General features: G+C 45.5%; 1 protein-coding gene across 4 annotated transcripts in view; it reads left to right on the top strand.

The window, feature by feature from the left end:
* slc35a3b (solute carrier family 35 member A3b) overlaps positions 1 to 19,984 on the top strand; it is a 28,847-nt gene extending 8,863 nt beyond the window's left edge. For all 4 annotated transcript variants that reach the window (XM_054734509.2, XM_015975812.3, XM_070541818.1 and 1 more), the window contains exons 4-8: positions 4,731 to 4,853; positions 4,942 to 5,104; positions 12,124 to 12,242; positions 19,545 to 19,678; positions 19,752 to 19,984. In XM_054734509.2, the coding sequence (XP_054590484.2) occupies positions 4,731 to 4,853; positions 4,942 to 5,104; positions 12,124 to 12,242; positions 19,545 to 19,678; positions 19,752 to 19,842 (630 nt within the window). In that variant the 3' untranslated portion in view covers positions 19,843 to 19,984. The remainder of the gene's footprint in view (positions 1 to 4,730; positions 4,854 to 4,941; positions 5,105 to 12,123; positions 12,243 to 19,544; positions 19,679 to 19,751) is intronic.
* The last annotated feature ends 1,195 nt before the right edge of the window (positions 19,985 to 21,179 follow it).

The raw sequence follows: 21,179 nt of genomic DNA, 5'->3' as shown, positions 1-21,179 counted from the left end.
CGTTCATCTGGGACACTTTGTCTTGGAGGAGGTCTGGGAGGATTGTGTTGGAGTGCACCAGATGCTGCAGGATGAAGTGTAGAGCCACGTTGATAGTTTAGGCCTAAAGGATCTATGAGTGAGGTGGGAGTCCATTTTCACACTAGGCTTGGTAAGTGTTTATAGGAGACGACTGGATCTGGTGGAGGGGGTCTACCTTGATGTGTTAGACCTGTTCAAGTGCAGAAAGATGTGGCGCATCCACACTTTTATCTCCTCCAGACATATCACGACTTAAGTTGATGCTGCTGCTGTTGGTGAGCGTAGCAGTGGAAAGCAAGACAACTGCTAACTTGGCTTAGTGGGAGGAGGTAGAGAATGAAGAGGATAGGTTCGAGAACAGACCCCAGAAGGACCCCACAAGTGACTGGAGGTGAGCGTGACCTGGATTGTCCAAGAGAGACGCACTCTTTTCCCTTTGTTAGGTATGACTGGTACCAACTGAAGGTTGGGTCAATGAGTCCAACGGTTTTGTGAAGCTGATGGAGGAGGATGTTGTCAGCTGTTTCAGAAGCTGCAGACGGGTTAAAGAGAACGAGAATAGAGAGAGGGCCAGCATCGGCTGCCAAGAGGTAGTCGTTTTGACTCCTAGCAGAGCGAGTTCAGTGTTGTGGGCTGAGCAAAAACCACTTTGGAATTTTTCATGCAGATTGTTTAGCTTGAGATTGTCTTACCATACCATACCATACCATACCATACCATACCATACCATACCACCAGCTCAGTGGCCTAGTGGTAGAGTGTCTGCCCTGAGACTGGGAGATCAGGGTTCGATTCCTGGTCGGGTCATACCAAAGACTTTGAAAGAATGGGACCCAATGCCTCCCTGCTTGACACTCAGCATTAAGGGGTTGGATTGGGGGGTTAAACCACCAAATGGTTCCCGAGCGCGGCTGTGTCTGCAGCTCACCGCTCCCCCAGGGGATGGGTCAAATGCGGAGAACAAATTTCGCACACACACACACCTATGTGTGTGTGTGACAACTAATTGGGACTTTTAACTTTATACCATAGCAACTTTATTTATAAAGCACATTTAAAAACAGCATGGCAGCCGACCAAAGTGCTGCACAGAATAAAAAGTGAAAACACAATATAAAACAATACACAGTCAACAATAAAATGCACAACAAGGCAGATAATCACAGTCAGTCACACAGTCTTGAAGTTGAGCAGATTGGTTCGTGCCAGTTAGACAGGCTGATTGAGTTTTGATTATCGTCTTCGTCTTCGTCTTCCTCCGCTTATCCGGGTCCGGGTCGCGGGGGCAGCATCCCAATTAGGGAGCTCCAGGCCGTCCTCTCCCTGGCCTTGTCCACCAGCTCCTCCGGCAGGACCCCAAGGCGTTCCCGGACCAGATTGGAGATGTAACCTCTCCAACGTGTCCTGGGTCGACCCGGGGGCCTTCTGCCGGCAGGACATGCCCGAAACACCTCCCCGGGGAGGCGTCCAGGAGGCATCCTGACCAGATGCCCAAACCACCTCAACTGGCTCCTTTCGATCCGGAGGAGCAGCGGTTCTACTCCGAGTCCCTCCCGAATGTCCGAGCTCCTCACCCTATCTCTAAGGCTGAGCCCGGCCACCCTACGGAGGAAACTCATTTCGGCCGCTTGTATCCGCGATCTCGTTCTTTCGGTCATTACCCAAAGCTCATGATCATAGGTGAGGATTGGGACGTAGATCGACCGGTAAATCGAGAGCCTGGCTTTCTGGCTCAGCTCCCTCTTCCCCACGACAGATCGGCTCAGCGTCCGCAACACTGCAGACGCCGAACCAATCTGCCTGTCGATCTCCCGATCCCTCCTACCCTCACTCGTGAACAAGACCCCGAGATACTTAAACTCCTCCACTTGAGGTAGGACCTCTCCCCCGACCCGGAGGTGGCAAGCCACCCTTTTCCGGTCGAGAACCATGGTCTCAGATTTGGAGGTGCTGATCCTCATCCCAGCCGCTTCACATTCGGCCGTGAACCTACCCAGCAAGAGCTGAAGGTCAGAGCTGGATGAAGCTAGGAGGACCACATCATCCGCAAAAAGCAGAGACGAGATTCTCCTGCCACCAAACTCGACACACTCCACACCACGGCTGAGTCTAGAAATTCTGTCCATAAAAGTGATGAACAGAACCGGTGACAAAGGGCAGCCCTGGCGGAGTCCAACCCTCACTGGGAACAGGTCCGACTTACTACCGGCTATGCGGACCAAACTCACGCTCCTCTGGTAAAGGGAATGAATGGCCCTTAACAGAAAGCCACCCACCCCATACTCCTGGAGCGTCCCCCACAGGGTGCCCCTGGGGACACGGTCATAAGCCTTCTCCAAATCCACAAAGCACATGTGGATTGGTTGGGCAAACTCCCATGCCCCCTCCATCACCCTTGCAAGGGTATAGAGCTGGTCCACAGTTCCACGGCCAGGACGAAAACCACATTGCTCCTCCTCTATCTGAGATTCAACTATCGATCGGACCCTCCTCTCCAGTACCTTGGCGTAGACCTTTGCAGGGAGGCTGAGGAGTGTGATCCCCCTATAGTTGGAACACACCCTCAGGTCACCCTTCTTAAAGATGGGGACCACCACCCCGGTCTGCCACTCCCTAGGAACTGCCCCCGATGACCACGCAATGTTGTAGAGACGTGTCAACCATGACAGCCCTACAACATCCATAGCCTTGAGATACCCAGGACGAACCTCATCCGCCCCCGAGGCTCCGCCGCTGTGTAGTTGTTTGACTACCTCAGCAACTTCTGCCCCCGAGATCGGACAGTCCATCCCCAGGCCTCCCAGCTCTGGTTCCTCCTCGGAATGCGCATTGGTGGGATTGAGGAGCTCCTCAAAGTATTCCTTCCACCGTCCGACTATAGCCTCAGTTGACGTCAGCAGCTCCCCATCCCCACTGTAAACAGTGTGAACGAGTTGCTGCCTTCCTCTCCTGAGGCGCCGGACAGTTTGCCAGAACCTCTTTGGAGCCGATCGATAGTCTTTCTCCATGGCCTCACCAAACTCCTCCCACGCCCGAGATTTTGCCTCGGCAACTGCCACTGCTGCACCCCGCTTGGCTATCGGGTACCTGTCTGCTGCCTCCGGAGACCCACAGACCAGCCACGCCCTGTAGGCCTCCTTCTTCAGCCTGACGGCTCCCCGAACCTCTGGTGTCCACCAGCGGGTACGGGGGTTGCCACCACGACTGGCACCGGCCACCTTACGACCACAGCTAGCAACAGCCGCCTCGACAATCGCAGAGTGGAACAAGGCCCACTCGGACTCAATGTCCCCCACTGCTCTCGGGACGTGGTCAAAGCTCTGCCGGAGGTGGGAGTTGAAGACCGTCTTGACAGGTTCTTCTGCCAGGCGTTCCCAGCAGACCCTCACTATGCGTTTGGGTCTGCCAGGTCTACGCGGCATGTTCCCTTGCCATCTGATCCAACTCACCACCAGGTGGTGATCAGTTGACAGCTCCGCCCCTCTCTTCACTCGGGTGTCCAAAACATACGGCCGCAGGTCAGATGATACGACTACAAAATCTATCATCGACCTGTGACCTAGGCTGCCCTGGTACCAAGTGTACCGGTGGGCATCCTTATGTTCGAACATGGTGTTCGTTATGGCCAAACTGCGGCTTGCACAGAAGTCCAATAACAAAACACCGCTCGAGTTCAGATTAGGTGGGCCGTTCCTCCCAATCACACCCCTCCAGGTCAAGCTGTCATTGCCCACGTGAGCATTGAAGTCCCCCAGCAGGACAATGGAGTCCCCTGATGGAGCACTATCTAGCACTCGTCCCAGGGACTCCAAAAAGGGTGGGTACTCTGAACTGATATTTGGCCCATAAGCACAAACAACAGTCAGGACCCGTTCCCCGACCCGAAGGCGCAAGGAAGCTACCCTCTTGTCCCCCGGGGTAAACCCCAACACACAGGCAGAGAGTCTCGAGGCTAACAAAAAGCCAACCCCAGCCCTCCGCCTCTCACCCGGAGCAACTCCAGCAAAGTAGAGTGTCCAACCCCTCTCCAGGTCTCGGGTTCCAGAGCCAATGCAATGTGTCGAGGTGAGTCCGACTATATCTAGCCGGTACCGCTCAACCTCCACCACAAGCTCCGGCTCCTTCCCCGCCAGCGAGGTGACGTTCCATGTCCCAAAAACTAGTTTTCTTGTCCGGGGATTGGACCGCCAAGGCTCCCGCCTTGGTCTGCCACCCGATTCGCATTGCACCGGACCCTTCATGTTCCTCCTGCGGGTGGTGGGTCCACAGTTGGACGAGCCCATGTATCCGGTTCGGGCTGGGCCCGGCCGGGCCCCATGGGCGAAAGCCCGGCCACCAGGCGCTCGCTCAGGGGCCCCAACCCCAGGCCTGGCTCCAGGGTGGGACCCCGGTAACCCTCCGGGCCGGGTACTCCGACTCTTCGTTTTAACCGCCATGAAAGATCCTTCGAACCGTTCTTTGTCTCACCCTTCACCTAAGACCAATTTGTCATGGGAGACCCTACCAGGGGCACTAAGTGCCCCAGACAACATAGCTCCTAGGATCATTAGGGCACTCAAACTCCTCCACCACGATAAGGTGACGGTTCAAGGAGGAGTTTTGATTATATAGTCTTAAAATGAACGATTGACTTATTTTATGCTCTGTAATGACTGAAAAGTTCTGGTTGGATGTATCTTTTACTCTGCTGGTTGCGTGTGATCATGTAGGTAACGTACCAGCTGAAGATCCTCACCACGGCGCTCTTCTCCGTCTCCATGCTTGGGAAGAGGTTGGTCCTCCACCAGTGGCTCTCCCTGCTCCTCCTCATGGCTGGAGTTGCTCTGGTCCAGGTACCAGTTGAACCCACAGGACAGCCGTGCACACCTGATCCCCAGCATCACACTCAACAGATGTGCTGACCCTGTTCTTCCTCCACAGTGGCCCACAGACTTGGAGCAGAAGGTGCTGACCCCCGGATCTCAGTTTATGGGTGTCACAGCCGTTCTGATCGCCTGCCTGTCCAGCGGCTTCGCAGGAGTTTACTTTGAGAAGATTCTTAAGGAGACCAAGCAGAGCGTGTGGGTCCGAAACATCCAGCTCGGTGAGTTCTGAAGGCTTCAGGAATCTAACAACACTTGTTGGCAGCCCAATTTCATGCAGACATGTTTATGAGAGGTGGTGACTCTCCTCCAAAGACTCCTTGAGGCTTTTCAGTTGAGGAGATTCATTCTCTGTTTCATCGACACAGAGGTCTGATGTGATGTGGATGCAAGTCAGCACTTGTACTTATTCATCTAGTCAAGTGTTGTCTCACTATGTCCTCCTCCCAGGTCCGGCAGAGGAAATGCAGGACACATAACCTGCAGCACATGCACATATGTCTTACTGAGCCCTATTGGTCTTCTATCCACATTTGGATAGACAATGTACACCTGGCTTTAGACATCATTGGTGTATTACCTTCTCAATGGCCTGGTGGTAGAGTGTGTGTCCTGGGACTGGGAGATAGGGGTTCAGATCCTGGTCGGGTCATACCAAAGACTTAGAAAATGGGACCCAATGCCTCCCTGTTTGACACTCTGCTTTAATGGGTTGGATTGGGGGGATTAAACCACCAAATAGTTCCTGAGTGCACCCACAGCTGCAGCTTACCGCTCCCCACAGGGATTGGGCAGATGAGATGTAATTCCACCAGTGTGTGATGATGATTGATGGGGCTACACCTATATTGAATATCAATTTTAAAAAGTCAGTCTAGAGCATTTCTACACATTTGTTTATCTGAAGGGGTTGGGGCTGAAAATTACGGTGGCCCAGAAGGGTCGACAACAAACACCACAACTAGAAAAGCCACAACGTAAGTGATAGGGAGCCTAAGTCTCCTCGCTTTCCGGTTGGCTCATGGGTCCCCGGAAGAACGAAGAAATTAATGCAAGTCATCGGAGCTAAAAGCTAGTCCGCTTTGCCTTATGCCCCGAATCACACACATGTTGTACTTCAATTTAAATGAAATGCAAAGCCTGTCACCTACTGTGAAATTCATCAGCTTGTAAAAGTTTGTAATTAGCATGACTACAAATCAGACATTGTATGCGGAACGCCGCATATGTGACGTCACCACAGAATCGTCTCTCCCCTAGCATAGCTGCTACTCACCCCATGGCCAGATTTATGGTTCTTTCCTCCTGAAAGAAGGATTTGAAGTTCACTGAACTTAAAGCCATGTTCCCTTTATTGTTCTGTGTCTGGTTCGGTGAGGCCACTTTGGTGAAGCGCATTTGTAGTGCTGGACTTATTTTCAAACAAAACCTAAAATAACATTTCTTGTTGTCCTGGAATGGTTGTGCCCTCTGTGCAGCAGTACCAGGACCAGAGTGAGTAGGGTGTGTATGGGGAGCGTGAGTGGGTGTATGACGTACATTCTTATGTCTTTCTTTAGGGTGTGTGTGTGTGTATCTCAGGTAGGGTCTTGGACTCCTCCCCTCTCCTGGGACATCTTTTGGTGCTACAACATCTTCGCCTACCCTCCCTCTGCCACTTTTTCTGCCGGTGGGTGGTGCCTTGGTCTGCGTGCATATCCACAGCTCCTGTGTCTGGTCACTCCCGGCGGCTGCCTGGTGGGGTCTGGACAGTGTCGGGTCCCCGGCGGGGTTGGCCGCCATTGGTACCCATCCTGCTGTGCTCCGAGCTCAGCCAGCTTGGGGGTGGGCAGCTGGGCGGGTATGGGTGCTAGCTGTTGTTATCTCCCAGAGCTCTGGCGGCTGCTGGTTGAGGCCCCCAGGGTAATCCTCTGCGCTTCTAGGGAGGGGGGGTTGGGGCTTCTCCGGCGGCTGTCTCCCTGGGGTTCCTGATCATCAGGGAGACCCTTGGATCTCTAGGGCTTGGAACTCCTCCATCTTCCACACAACTCTGGGGGCAAGTCTGTGGGTTAAAATTCACAGACATCGTATGTGAAATCCGTGGCACATAACAAGCGGAATTAGAAAATGTTTTTATTCACACTGACTTGCATTCATTTTGTCGTACTTCCAGGGACCCATCATCCGAAAGTAGATGGGTGTGACTTGGGCTCCCTACACGAAAACAGGAATTAATGTAAAACGGAAGCCAGTAGGTGGCGGTAATCCACCACTTCATGGGTGAAAAAGAAGTACAAGAGCAACAACAAAGCACCACCAGCGCCAGAGTTCGAACACTCTTAAGGCGTTGGAATTCATTTTTGGACTTTTTAGGAATGGACTGAAATGTGGAAGTAATGTCAGCCATGGAGCCCCCGATTTTTCCAAACACAGTCATTGAGCACTGCTCGTGTTTCGTTTTTCGGAGTTTTTTTCCCTCTGGTAAGTTGACGAATATAGTACATTTTGGCATTGCATAGCGTTAGCTGACTGCCACGGACAAAAATATGTCCGTAGTGATTTTTTAAGTAGCCAACTTTAGTTTTTAATTGTGTTAGCCAGCTAACTGCAGCTAGCTTATTGTTACAGGCTGGTCTTTGTGGGTTTACATGAGCCTATTTCTGTCTGATTCAGCTTTTTCTCTTATTCAGCGCAGGCTCCTGTGGTACTGGCAGAGGACAAACATTTTTAACTTCCTTTGTCCATGCATCTCTTTAACTCATTCTAAATCCAGTTAATAAATCATCTCAACTAGAAAAAAGATGGGTTTTTTTCCCGAGATGGACATTGTTAACTTAGTTTGAGATATAGATCATTTGACAGGTAGCAGCATCATTTGGGACATCATCAGTAAAGTAAAATGTGATCATGAACATGAGTAATCATTTCATATTTTCAGCTAAACCACACGATGCTGACTTTTTAATGACCCGCTAAAACATGCTACACACTCAGGATCACCATGGTAACACAATGTGTCCTCCAGAATAACCGTAGCTACATCAGGACGTCTGAACAACAGAACCTTTACAAAGTCGGTATTTACTGCAGGACTGTTCACTTGCATCTGTTTAATATCAGTAATCCATCATTTGAGGTCAGGTTGGGATTAGAAACTTTACTTGAAGACAGAACAAAGAAATTAAGATTTATTGATGATGTCAGCATAACTGTAGAACAGTAACTAAACAGTTACAGGTCACACCGCTGCCTTTGCATTTACGTCCATCTTCATGTTTTCAGAGAGACTGATCATGAGCGGTGAGGAGCAACAACCAGGTTGATGTAAGCTGCGGGTGCGGTCAGCGATGGAGTAAAAGCTGGTAAGTGGACTGGTGGGGTGATGGGAGGCTATCAAACTAAAATTCATATTAAAGTGATCAGGAATTTATCACATACCAAAGCTAATGCTAGCATTGTAACTGCTTTTTCTGAGGTTTCCTGCAGATGTCAAGATTCTGTATGAATGTAAGGACTTTTATAGGATAACTGATATTAAAATTAAAGGTAAGGGACCAAAAATCCCTCCAAACACACCACTCATCTGTACTGGTGCTGGAGCACGTGTGGGCGTGTGTTTGTTGTGGTGCTAGACGCTGTTTTTCTTTGTTTTTGTCTCTTTTATTTCCAACATGCCCATTATTAGACAGCATATAGATCTGTTTAAGTGTAAATCTTAATCTCAGTCTGATGAATCTGCTGCTCATGACATGAAGACTGCAGGTTTCTAAAACACTCTCTCTCTAGAATATTCACCAAGTTTGTGAGCTCCATGAAAGAAGCAGCAGAAACCCTGGTCCCTGGCTGAAGGTGTTGTAGTCTTCTGTGGTGGGTTCTGACCACGCCGTCTCTCCTTAAAGCAGATCATGCGTAGTGACTCGCGATCCATGGGGGATCCTCTTAAAGAGGAAGAGAAACTGTCATCCAACACAGCTTATGCAGCAGCACAACACACTGATGCTTTTTGGAAACAGCATGTCTGTAAATTGTTTTATAACGTGTAATAAAAATGCATGTCGTATGTGTTTGCTTCGTGATTTGCACTTTAGTTTTAACATGTACAAATTGGTAAAGAATGTCACTGGAATCAGACAGCTTTGTTACTAGATGAAGTTGACACAAAAACTATTGTTTGGTGGTTCATGGATTTATTTTGACATAAATTATCACTCATAACTTCAATTATAGACACCTCTGCACTTGGAGGCCTGGTTAGATGCACAGACTGAAGATTTGCTGTGATTACTCCACAGGAGAGCCATCTGAAACACAAACACACACAACATAAATATTGCTAAATGATCATTTATTTAATTTAAGGGTATTTAAGCTGGACTTTTTGTAGCAGGTGTAGCATTAGCTTACCATCATCATGTCTCTCCATTTGTCCTTCTGCCTCCAGCCTTCTCCTAGCTTTTTCTCTTCTGAGGCTCTTTGTGCACCAGAGTGAGCAGAAAGTTCTGTATTTTTGCTCCTAAAGGTGTCATCGTGTTCGCCATTGTTATGGTTTACATGTCTGAGTCGCCTACATATCGCATTGCGCAACACAAAGACGCCGTGTTATAAATGCCTCCACCCAGAAGCATCCTTTCTTTGTTGCAATGGAAGCACAACCCTCGCGTGTAGTGTGGACTAGATTAAATTTGTGCTGCAAAAAGCAGGCACCTATGAATTGAGTCAATACTGGCTAGCAGTGCTGAGGTGTTTGGATCTACTCATGACTACATGAACCACAAGACCATGTCTTCTTTTAGTCTTTCTAGGGCTTTGGGACCACCTACTGGCTTCCTTTTTAGGAGAACCTCTGTTTTGGGTTCATTTCCATTTCAGCATAACTTTTGTTTTGGCTTTTTTTGTTTTAATGTGTTGCAGCTTTTGTTGTACTGTATTGTGGCTTCTGTTGTTGTACTGTGTTGTGGCTTTAGTCGTTGTACTGTGTTGTGGCATTTGTTGTTGTACTGTGTTGTGGCTTTTGTTGTTGTATTGTGTTGTGACTTTTGTTGTTGTACTGTGTTGTGGCTTTTGTGGTCATATTGTGTTGTGGCTTTTGATGTACTGAGTTGTGGCTTTTGTTTTTGTATTGTGTTGTGGCATTTGTTGTTGTACTGTGTTGTGGCTTTTGTTGTTGTATTGCGTTGTGGCATTTGTTGTAGTACTGTGTTATGGCTTTTGTTGTTGTATTGTGTTGTGGCTTTTGTTGTACTGTGTTGTGACTTTTGTTTTTGTACTGTGTTGTGGCTTTTGTGGTCGTATTGTGTTGTGGCTTTTGTTTTTGTATTCTATTGTGGCTTTTGTTGTATTGTGTTGTGGCTTTTGTTGTATTGTGTTGTGGCTTTTGTTGTACTGTGTTGTGACTTTTGTTTTTGTACTGTGTTGTGGCTTTTGTGGTCGTATTGTGTTGTGGCTTTTGATGTACTGAGTTGTGGCTTTTGTTTTTGTATTCTATTGTGGCTTTTGTTGTATTGTGTTGTGGCTTTTGTTGTATTGTGTTGCGGCTTTTGTTGTATTGTGTTGCGGCTTTTGTTGTTGTGGCTTTTTGTGGTTGTACTGTGTTGTGGCTTTTGTTGTTGTATTGTGTTGTGGCTTTTGTTGTACTGTGTTGTGACGTTTGTTGTTGTACTGTGTTGTGACTTTTGTTGTTGTACTGTGTTGTGGCTTTTGTGGTCATATTGTGTTGTGGCTTTTGATGTACTGAGTTGTGGCTTTTGTTTTTGTATTGTGTTGTGGCTTTTGTTGTTGCATTGTGTTGTGGCTTTTGTTCTATTTTGTTGTGGCTTTTGTTGTTTTGTTGTGGCATTTTGTGGTTAAGTAGTGTTGTGGCTTTTGTGGTTGTACTGTGTTGAGGGTTTTGTTGTTGATTTTTGTTGTGGCTTTTGTTGTTGTATTGTGTTGTGGCTTTTGTTGTATTGTTTTGTGGCTTTTGTGGTTTTGTTGTGTTGTGGCTTTTGTTGTTGTATATTGTTGTGGCTTTTGTTGTTGCATTGTTGTGGTTTTTGTTGTACTATGTTGTGGCTTTTGAGATTTTGTTCTGTTGTAGCTTTTGTGGTTGTGTCTGTGTTTAGGCTTTTGTGTTTTACTGTGTTGTGGCTTTTGTGGTTGTACTGTGTTGTGGCTTTAGTGGTTGTACTGTGTTGTGGCTTTTGTTGTTGTACTTAGTTGTGGCTTTTGTTCTTATAATGTGTTGTGGCTTTTGTTGTTGTATTGTGGCTTTTGTGGTTGTATTTATTGGTGGCCTTTGGTGTTGTACTGTTTTGTGTTTTTTGTTGTTGTTCTGTGTTGTGGCTTTTGTTGTTGTATTGTGTTGTGGCTTTTGTTGTTGTATTGTGTTGTGGCTTTTGTTGTTGTATTGTAATGTGGCTTTTGTTGTTGTATTGTAATGTGGCTTTTGTTGTTGTACTGTGTTGTGGCTTTTGTTGTTGTACTGTGTTGTGGCTTGTTATTGTATTGTGGCTTTGTGTTGTGTTATGGCTTTTGTTGTTGTATTCTATTGTGGCTTTTGTGGTTGTATTTTGTTGTGGCTTTTGTTGTACTGAGTTGTGGCTTTTGTTGTTGTATTGTGTTGTGGTTTTTGTTGTTTAGTTGTGGCTTTTTGTGGTTAAGTTGTGTTGTGGCATTTGTTGTTATTCTGTATTGTGGCTTTTGTTGTTGTATTTAGTTGTGGCTTTTGTTGTATTGTGTTGTGGCTTTTGTTGTTGTATTGTGGCTTTTGTGGTTGTGTTGGGGCTTTTGTGGTTGTGTTGTGGCTTTTTGAGGTTGTGTTGTATTGTTGCTTGTGGTTGTATTTTGTGGTGGCTTTTGTTGTTGTACTCAGTTGTGCCTTTTGTTGTACTGTGCTGTGGCTTTTGTGGTTGTACTGTGCTGTGTTGTGGCTTTTTGTGGTTGTACTGTGTTGTGGCTTTTTTTTGTTGTACTGTGTTGTGGCTTTTGTGGTTGTACTGTGTTGTGTTGTGGCTTTTGTTGTTGTGTTGTGTTGCGGCTTTTTATGGTTGTGATGTACTGTGGCTTTTGACATTGTATGGTGTGTGTGTGTGTGTGTGTGTGTGTGTGTGTGTGTGTGTGTGTGTGTGTGTGTGTGTGTGTGTGTGTGTGTGTGTGTGCGTGTGTGTGTGTGCGTGCGTGCGTGTGTGTGTGTGTGTGTGTGTGCGTGGGCAAGTGTTTGTATGTTTCTGTGTATGAACCTGTGATTGACATGCCCCCTACTCTGTTCTTTCTTCTGTCTCAGGTCTGTTTAGCTTCGTGTTTGGATTGATGGGAATGATGGTGTACGATGGTCGGAGTGTTGTGAAGTCTGGGATGTTCCAGGGGTACAACACCATCACCTGGATCGTGGTTATTTTGCAGGTTTGTTTGGTCTTTGTCTTCACTGCTGCCTTTTGTTTCTATTAATGCTGAAACTACAAATCAGAAACGAGTGAAGACAATACAGGAAACGAGAAACATTCGTGGCCTGATTTGTAATAGACTTATTCTGGGTTTTATTCTTAGCTGCTCTTTGAATTTCATACAGTATATCTGAAACAAGATCCAGCTACAGATTCTAAAGAAAAGCTTCTGTTTATTTTTTTCCATTCTAATATATTAAAAGATTTTTACACCCTTCAGTAAGTTCTGGATATCCTCCTAGCCCCTAGAAAACCTCCAGACCTTTGGATGAGGAGCAGCAGCTCTATTCCGAACTCTCCTCAGATGATTGAGTTCTTCATTTTTATGTCTGAGGCTTTGACCAGACCACCCGGAGAAGATAAATTCGTTCACCCATCAGCATCTTGTTGCTTCTGTCTTGATCCTAATCTGTGATTGTAGGTGAGGCTTGGAACAATGCCTGACCAGTAGATGAAGTTTGAGCCTCTTTGACCACTACAGACTGGGTCAACACCCTACTGCAAATGTAGTCCTGATCTGATTACCTTTGATCTGATCCTCCCTTCACTTTGGAAGAAGACATATTAACTCCTTTGTTTGAGGCTTCCTTGTTTTTCTGACGGTAGACTTGGAAAATGCCCCCCAAAAAATCACAACTTTTGCTGCATTTTGCTAATGCATAAGGAAACAGAGCTAAATTCTGTCTCTAAATATGAAAATACCTACTTTTTAATAAATGGCCTGTATTCGAACAGTGCCTTCTTAGGGTTCTGCAACCCCCACACCAATAAAGACTAAATTATGACAAATATTGACGGACATTTTCGTTGATGAATAAGAGACGACAACAAAAATAGACAGAAACAAAAATCCAATCAGAAAACTGAAAATCAGTTTGAAAAAACTACCGCCAACTACACAACATACACTGATGTTTATGTCTGTAAAAGTTGTGTCTAAAGGGAGAAAATGTCCGCTGCTGGGAGGAAAAGCAGTAGATACGACGATCTGAAAAGTATTTGCTTGGTGAGTACACATCCGAGGTCTCCCCTGGTCATAAGCGTTGTGGTGTTAGACGTGAGCGGCGGTGGGAGAGGGTGCTGGAGTTCAGCGAACCAAACTACGGAGCAGCACGCCGTGCCTCTTCTTGTCTAATTGTTTTTATTTTTGTAGCGCTGTTACGGCCGGGATGATCAGCGTTCGGTGTTCTAGCGGTGAGAAACTTTCAAGCATCCCATTATTAGATTAACACCTTTTAATGTTTTGATGGTATGATCAAATCAAATCAAACTTTATTTATATAGCACTTGATCATACAATGAAGGTAACTCAAAGTGCTTAACAAATTAAAAAGGCCCCACATACTCACATTCCCTCCCATCCCCAGAATTTAAAAACATTCTGACAATAAAAACCCCTTCACAACACTCAGCCTCCGACACACACACACATACATATGCCCCCCCCCCCCGTGGAAAAATCACAATGGACTGAGTTTAGATGAGCCAGACCAGCTAACATAAGGAGACGCCATCAGGGAAGCCATCCGCACCAACAGCAACAGATCCACAGCAGGGATGCCAGGGCACCCACAGGGCGCCCAGGGCAGGGAGGGCGGAGACCCCCACCTCCACCTAGGCACACCTGGAAAGCACCCAGGCCGCCACAGCCAACCACCGCCCCTGGCGCAGAGGGCACCCACAGAGGAAACACTGGAAAAAGATTAAATTAAGGTTAAAATATAAAATCCAAAGAGCTAAAATGAAAATTGTAACAAAAAAAGTTATATAGATATTAAAATAATGTCGATCATAAATCTTTGGTTTAAAAAATATACATGTATAATTAGGGATGGGTACCGAATTCGGTACTTTTTAAGGTACAGATCGAATTCCATAGTAGCGACTGAGCACCGATTCACGTCATTTGAAACGGTGCCTCGTTTCGGTACCCGTCCTTCATAACGAGAACTTGCCTAGACAGCTGCGCATGCGCAAGAGCGTTATGTCGTCGGTCGCTGCGAGCGAGTTGTAAACAGAGCAGCATGGTAGAAAGAACGCACGCTAAAGCTTGGGTCCACTTCACTAAATGTGATGGGTAACTGGGTGATGATGAAACCAGCGACAACGATCTAAGTGAGACATCCTCATCTTAATCTGCTCCAGTAGGTAAATAAAATGTTTAAGATAACGTTACCTTGATATGCTAGCTTCCGTTTCGCTAATGGTGCGTTCGCTTTCTCCTCGGAACTCCAAATTTCCGACTAGAAGAACATGAACGCGCTCTAAAGTTTGGCTTCACTTTACTAAATGCGACGGGTGATTGGGTGAAGATGAAACCAGCGACAACGATCTAAGTGTGAGGCATCATCGTTTTAATCTGCTCCAGCAGCTAAATAAACTGTTTAAGCTAACGTTAGCTTGATATGTTAGCTTCCATTGCCACCGTTGTTATCAGCTAATGGTGCGTTCACTTTCTCCTCGGAAATTCTAACTTCCCAGTAGGACAAATCAAATGAAAAAGGACGGCAAAAGGAATGAAGATACACAGTAAATTTAGTTCACAGTAAAAATGTTTGCTTCAGTTTAATTATCAGCTTATAAAACTACAAGGACGATGTTAAAATACAAACAGTTGTATGTTATTTATAGTGATATTTATCAGATATGGTTATACATTGAGAAAAATATATATTTAATTATAAAAGAGAATTAAAATAATAAACACTCAAAAGTATCAAAAATTGGTACTGTTAAGTACCGGTATCGATTCCTAGGTACCGGGAATTAGTACCGAATCGATTCAAATGTCAAAGGTACTCATCCCTAGTATAATTAAATAAAAACTCTGTTTAAAAAGAATACATAAAATAAATAAATAGATAAATAACCTAATTCATGAATTTATTTATTTAAAAAGTGATAGTAATCAGTTAAAAGCAAACCTAAAAAGACTGGTCTTGAGTCTGTTTCTAAAAACATGAACGTTCTCTGCGGCCCTGAGGTCCCCTGGCAGCTCGTTCCAGAGGCGAGGACCGTAGTACTGGAAGGATGCCTCGCTGTGAATATGTGACCTGACTTTAGGGATGACAAGGAGACGGCTGCCAGAGGAGCGCAGAGACCGCGTGGGTTTATACGGTAAAAGCAGTTCTGAAAGATAAGAAGGCCCAAGACCGTTAAGACACATAAAAAACCATTAAAAGTATTTTAAAATCCATCCTGAAACATACGGGGAGCCAATGCAGTGATGCTAAAACTGGAGTAATGTGCTCCCGCCTCCTGGTCTTCGTCAGGACACGTGCTGCTGAGTTTTGTAATGGTTGTAAACCTGAAATCATCTTTTTAGGAAGAGCAGAAAGCAGGGCATTGCAGTAGTCTATCCTACTGGTGATAAAAGCATCAGCGTCTCCGTATCGGCCTGAGAGAGAATGGGGCGGACTCTGGTGATGTTCTTTAGATGATAAAAACCTATTTTGGTGATGTTTTTCATGTGTGGGATAAAAGTCAGCTCAGAGTCAAAAATCACACCCAGGTTCTTCACTTGTTCAGATGGATTAAAAGACAGTGATTGTAATTTTGGTAAAAGTTTCTCTCTCTGGGCCTGAGGATTGATCACTAAAACTCCAGTTTTGTCCTGGTTGAGCTGGAGAAAGTTTCCTGCCATCCAGGATTCAGTGTCTAAAATGCAGTTAAAAAGTGCATCCACTGGCTGTGTGTCACAGAGATGTACAACTGTGTGTCATCAGCGTAGCTGTGGAAATGGTGAGCTCGTGTTAGCAGGTGACTTAAACTGGGATTGGCTCAAACCTGTTTCAGATGAGTTTAAGTTGTTTTGCAACTCTATTAATCTAACCCAGATTATTAATTTACCCACTCGGTAAATCATGTTAAGAAGAAGAAGAAAATATAATTTCTATATGTAACCGGGTCACCTTAGTTCGCCTCTCAAGATAAAAATCACGAGGTGCTTAAGCATAATTCTGCGCACACGAAGACGCATAAGAGACCTGGATGATGAAGCTCAATGGTTAAAGGAATCACTGAAGCGGTGTGAAGCGCTCCGTCGCGCGTCTAGGCGGTACCGTAGGAGGCGAGTTGCCGTGGTTCACCGCATGCTACAGCAGCGAGCTATCTAGGTGCGCACAGCGTCCCCCGGTCCCCTCCTCCTCCCCCTCCCCCTTGTCCAGAACTCTTCCTCACCAGTCTGAATCAGCCACCCTGTCCGTAACAAGTCCGGACCTGTTACTAGGGGCTTCGTCCGGATAAATTCCGGAACACGTTATCCGGATGTTTGTATTCAGACACAAAGGTCTTACGGACAGAGTCCGGAACATTTCCGTTTTTCATGGCCTGTCTGAAGGGGGCTTAAGGTGCCCAAGACAAAACATCGTGTTGTTTTTAGGATTCTCAAACATTTTAATGAACAACCATTTTATCATGACTATCAAACTTTGACTGGAAGAAAATAGCCTTGTTTCCAGATGTTGAATTAGCGTGGTCATATTTTAGTGATGGTTTTATGCAAATTGTGAATAAGCACGCTCCATTAAGAAGGTTCAGGATAAAAGGCCGTGAAAATCCCTGGTTCTCACCAGAGCTGGCAGATAATACTCATGAGCGAAACCTAGCTTGGGCTAAAGCCAGGAAATCGGCTTCTTCCACTGATTGGCTCCTTTCCAGACAACTAAGAAACGAATGTACTTCCTATATAAAGAAAGCTAAATCAGAATTTTACTTGTCTGTCACCACTGAGAACTTAAACAATCCACAAAGTTTTGGAAAATTATTAAGTCTCTTTCAGTGAGTAAAAGTTCTAGTGCCCTACCCACCTTCGTAAACAAGGATTCTGTTCATGTCCATGATAAAATGGAGATTGTGAATTGTTTTAATAAGCATTTCATATCTTCTGGCTCATTGTTTGATTCCCTGAATCCAGCCTCTGTGGATTCGTGTGCTGACCTTCCATTGCACATTGACCATCAATTTAACATTGCCCCTTTTTCTGTGCGGGAGGTGCATAAAGCTCTTAAAGCATTGGATCACAGAAAAACTTCAGGTCCTGACTTAATTGATCCATATATCCTTAAGTTGGCAGCTGATTTCATGGCAGAGCCTCTCACACATCTTTTTAACCTCACATTAGATACAAATGAAATTCCCTCAGTGTGGAAATCAGCTTTTGTTACCCCTTTGTTAAAAGGAGGAGATCCAACAGAATTATCTAATTATAGGCCAATATCAAACTTATCTGTACTGGCTAAAGTTCTTGAGGCTCTGGAGAGTGAACCGTTAAAGGAGTTTTTAAACACTAATGCTATTTTATCTGAGTATCAATCAGGTTTTAGGAAAACACACAGTACTACCACGGCTGCACTAAAAGTGGTAAATGACATTGTAGTTGCTCTGGACTAAGAGCAGAATTATGCATCCCTTTTTTATGGATTTGTCAAAAGCATTTGACACCGTTGACCATGGTATTCTAAAACTTCGACTCCTCCAGTCAGGACTATCTGAAAAAGCAGTGGGATGGTTCTCAAATTACCTTAAAAACAGGTCTCAGTGTATTAAATCAGATGGACTTTGTTCTGATTTTGCCACAGTCCACAAGGGAGTGCCACAGGGCTCTGTGTTGGGCCCTCTTTTATTTATCATTTACATTAATAATCTTGGTCTAAATGTGACAGATGCAAACCTGCACTTTTATGCTGATGATACAGTTATTTACAGCTGTGGAAACTCTTACTCACGCCATAGATTCAGTACAGATAGCTTTTGTTGCTGTCCAACATTTATTACTTCAGCTTAAACTTGTTCTCACCGCAGACAAAACCAAGCTTTTGTTTTTCCTCCATCTCCTCTCCGCCACTCTGCAGTTTCTCTTTAGTTTTCTTAGGTTCTCATTTCTCCAAGGTGATGTATGATTTGACTGTAAGTTTTTGGTTTTGAGTGGAGCAAGCAGGTTAAGAGCTGACTCTAGTCTTCTGCTAAAATCATTGATAATGGCGTCACAAGGGGCGGAGATGTTACTTGGAGGGATGTTGTTTAAAGCTTCAAGAAAAACAGCAGCCACTTCAGGGGTTAGATGACGCTTCCTTACAGTTCTCACAGAGGACATGGATAACGCTGGTGATGTTAAAAAATACGCAATAGTGATCGGACGCTGCCAAGTCGACAACAGAGGACACGCCAGTGGACAGGCTATGCGTGGTGACCAAGTCCAGGGTGTGTCCTCTGTTGTGAGTTGGCTGCGTGACATGTTGGGTACAATCCATATAATTCAAGATGTTTAAATAATCAGTGACTAAAGGGTTTAAAAGGTTATCCACGTGCAGATTAAAATCTCCAGCTAAAATAATCCTATCAAAGGAGTTGTGGAAAACTGATAAAAACTCTGAAAACTCTTGAATAAAAGGTGCACTCTGTCTAGGAGGCCTGGAAACAGTAACACATAAAATCCGAGGGCTGCAGTGAATTCAAAAGTGTTAAAATGATCAAATAAAACAGGTCCTGCTAAAAGTGTTGATGAACTTATGAAAGCAGTCCCGCCTCCCCTTTTCCCATTCCTCGGAAAAATTAAAATCAGGTGGGGAGGCCTCTGTGAGAACAGCAGAGACATCTGAACTCAGCCATGTTTCAGTTAAACATAAACGCTGAAGATTCAAATCTAAAATCAGGTCATTTATGATAAAAGTTTTGTTCAGCAGAGAGCGAACTTTGAAAGGAGCCATTTTAACAGACGCTGGAGGGAGAGTGGTTGTGTGATTTACTGAACTTCGTATCGCTTCCCAGCTGATGTGACCGCAGGTTAGCCGGGGTGACGCATCATCGCGTTTCCACGTCTGATGTGGTCCAGGGGTTATTCTCAACTGAATTCCTGCTTGTTTACCCCTTTTCCTCTGTCGTTTTCCGGGATCCGAGTAGGAATCAGCGTTTAGCTCCGGGCCAGCCCGCTGCTCATCTAAACAAATAGGGAAGTAAATCCTCAGCGCATCTTGGACGATCGCAGACGATCGGTTGGACAAAAGATTCTGACAGTCATATGAGATGGTAGCCAGGGCATGACCAAAGAGGATCGCAGATAGAAGCAAGGCGTGAAGGAGGAGGCCAGTAGAGAAAAGTGTGAAAAAGTGGCCGGTGACCGCAGCTAATCCAAGCACGGGCGCCATCTTGATACCGACCTGGATGTGGGCCCGTTCCCACCCACATGAATAATACAGCAGCTTTTATAAAGCCTGTTATATTCTACAGTTTGTGCGTTTAATCCCTCTGATCTTGTCTGCAGGCTGTGGGGGGGCTGGTTGTCGCCATGGTGATTAAACACGCAGACAATATCCTTAAAGGATTCGCCACCTCCATGTCCATCATCCTGTCCACTCTCATTTCCTATTTCCTCCTGCATGACTTTAATCCCACCGGGTAATCCGAGCGTTACAGACACACTTCTAGGTTTGTTTCTGAATTTTCTTCTAATTCTCCTTTTCCCCTTCAGGGTATTTTTTGTAGGGGCGATGCTCGTGATCGCGGCCACATTTCTTTACAGCTACGAGGTCAAAGCAGCCAGCAGTGCTATCGGAGTGTAGCCGGAGAGCTGTGGGAGCCGGCCTGCACGGGCGCAGTAGGACGCTCGGCTGGAGGAGGACTTTGGCTCTCGTGAAGAACGTGCAGGAGCAACGTTACCAGTTTGAGATGAGGCTAGAGGGGAAAACGCTGCTTTGAACACAAGATAGGGGTTCCTTCTAAAATACCTGGCTCCTCCTTTTCTCTTCCAAGTTCCCACTTTGACTCTCACAAGAGCAGAAACATGTACTCGAAGTGCAACTAGAAAGATCTGGAAGATCACATGAAGTTTTGTTGTTGTTTGTTTTCAGGACTTGAGTTTAGATGTGAAATGGGTAACAAGGTTGAGAGCGTAATAAAACGGCACTAAACCATCTGATTATGGCAGAATGAGGGCTCCATCTAGTGGTGGAGAGCAGCAGACCTGAGAAGCTGAGTGTTCTTGCTTAATGGGAGGTGTCATCAGTCAGAAATCTCACATTAAAGGACTGATTTCACATGGCTGTTGACCATCTTGGTAATCATTTGAAAGCTTGTGTGTGTGTGTGTGTGTGTTGCATTTCTGAGAGGAGTTGAGTGTGCAGTGCGGTGGTGACACGGAGCAGCTGAAGATGAGGCGTAAACCTGGGGAGAAGCACAGATGGAGCATGAGTCATGTGACTTTGGTCGAACAGAAAGCAGAAACCTGGAGGAGCTTCTGGACGATCCACCGACCAAGACAAAGTTACAGCGAAGCAAGACTCCACAGGAGCTCTAATTGGAAGAAGATTATGGGAAACAGGACCTGACTGGTTCAGCCTTAGATTTGTAACCCTCATACTGGTTCTGGATCAGAAACACGTTTTTGATCCCGGACTAGGACTGCAACCATCGATGTCACATCTTCATGAGTCCTGCAGACGAGCAGGACAGATCACTGCTCCATCTGTCTCTGCTTGGATTCACAGGCTTCAGCATTCAATAAAAAATAACACAACAGATACTAAACAATATTCATGAAAACACAATATATATTTGAATGAAAGGGAGCAGATAGAAGACAAATCTTATTATTTCTACCCCCTTTTTAAACTTAAATATCAATTTATATTTGTGCAATCCCTCACCAGTTCTTTCAGTCCCGTAACTGTTCACATTTGTTAATTATTACGTCCACATCAATTGTCCGTTGTCATATCCACTCAACACACGTGATTTAATGTGTAGACTGAACACTTTTAGAGTTCTTAACTCTTTCCATTCTCTGTCCAGGCAATTCCACAACTTCACACCATTCACAGATATTCTCATTTCCTTCTCTCTTGTTCTAAATTTAGGTTTTTTGAAGATTTCAAATCCCTTCAATGAATAACTACTATCT

The sequence above is a fragment of the Nothobranchius furzeri genome, chromosome 11, assembly GCF_043380555.1.
Source record: "Nothobranchius furzeri strain GRZ-AD chromosome 11, NfurGRZ-RIMD1, whole genome shotgun sequence".
Classification (NCBI taxonomy): domain Eukaryota; kingdom Metazoa; phylum Chordata; class Actinopteri; order Cyprinodontiformes; family Nothobranchiidae; genus Nothobranchius; species Nothobranchius furzeri.
Note: the sequence above shows the minus strand (reverse complement) of the source record. Positions and strands in the feature narration are given on the sequence as shown.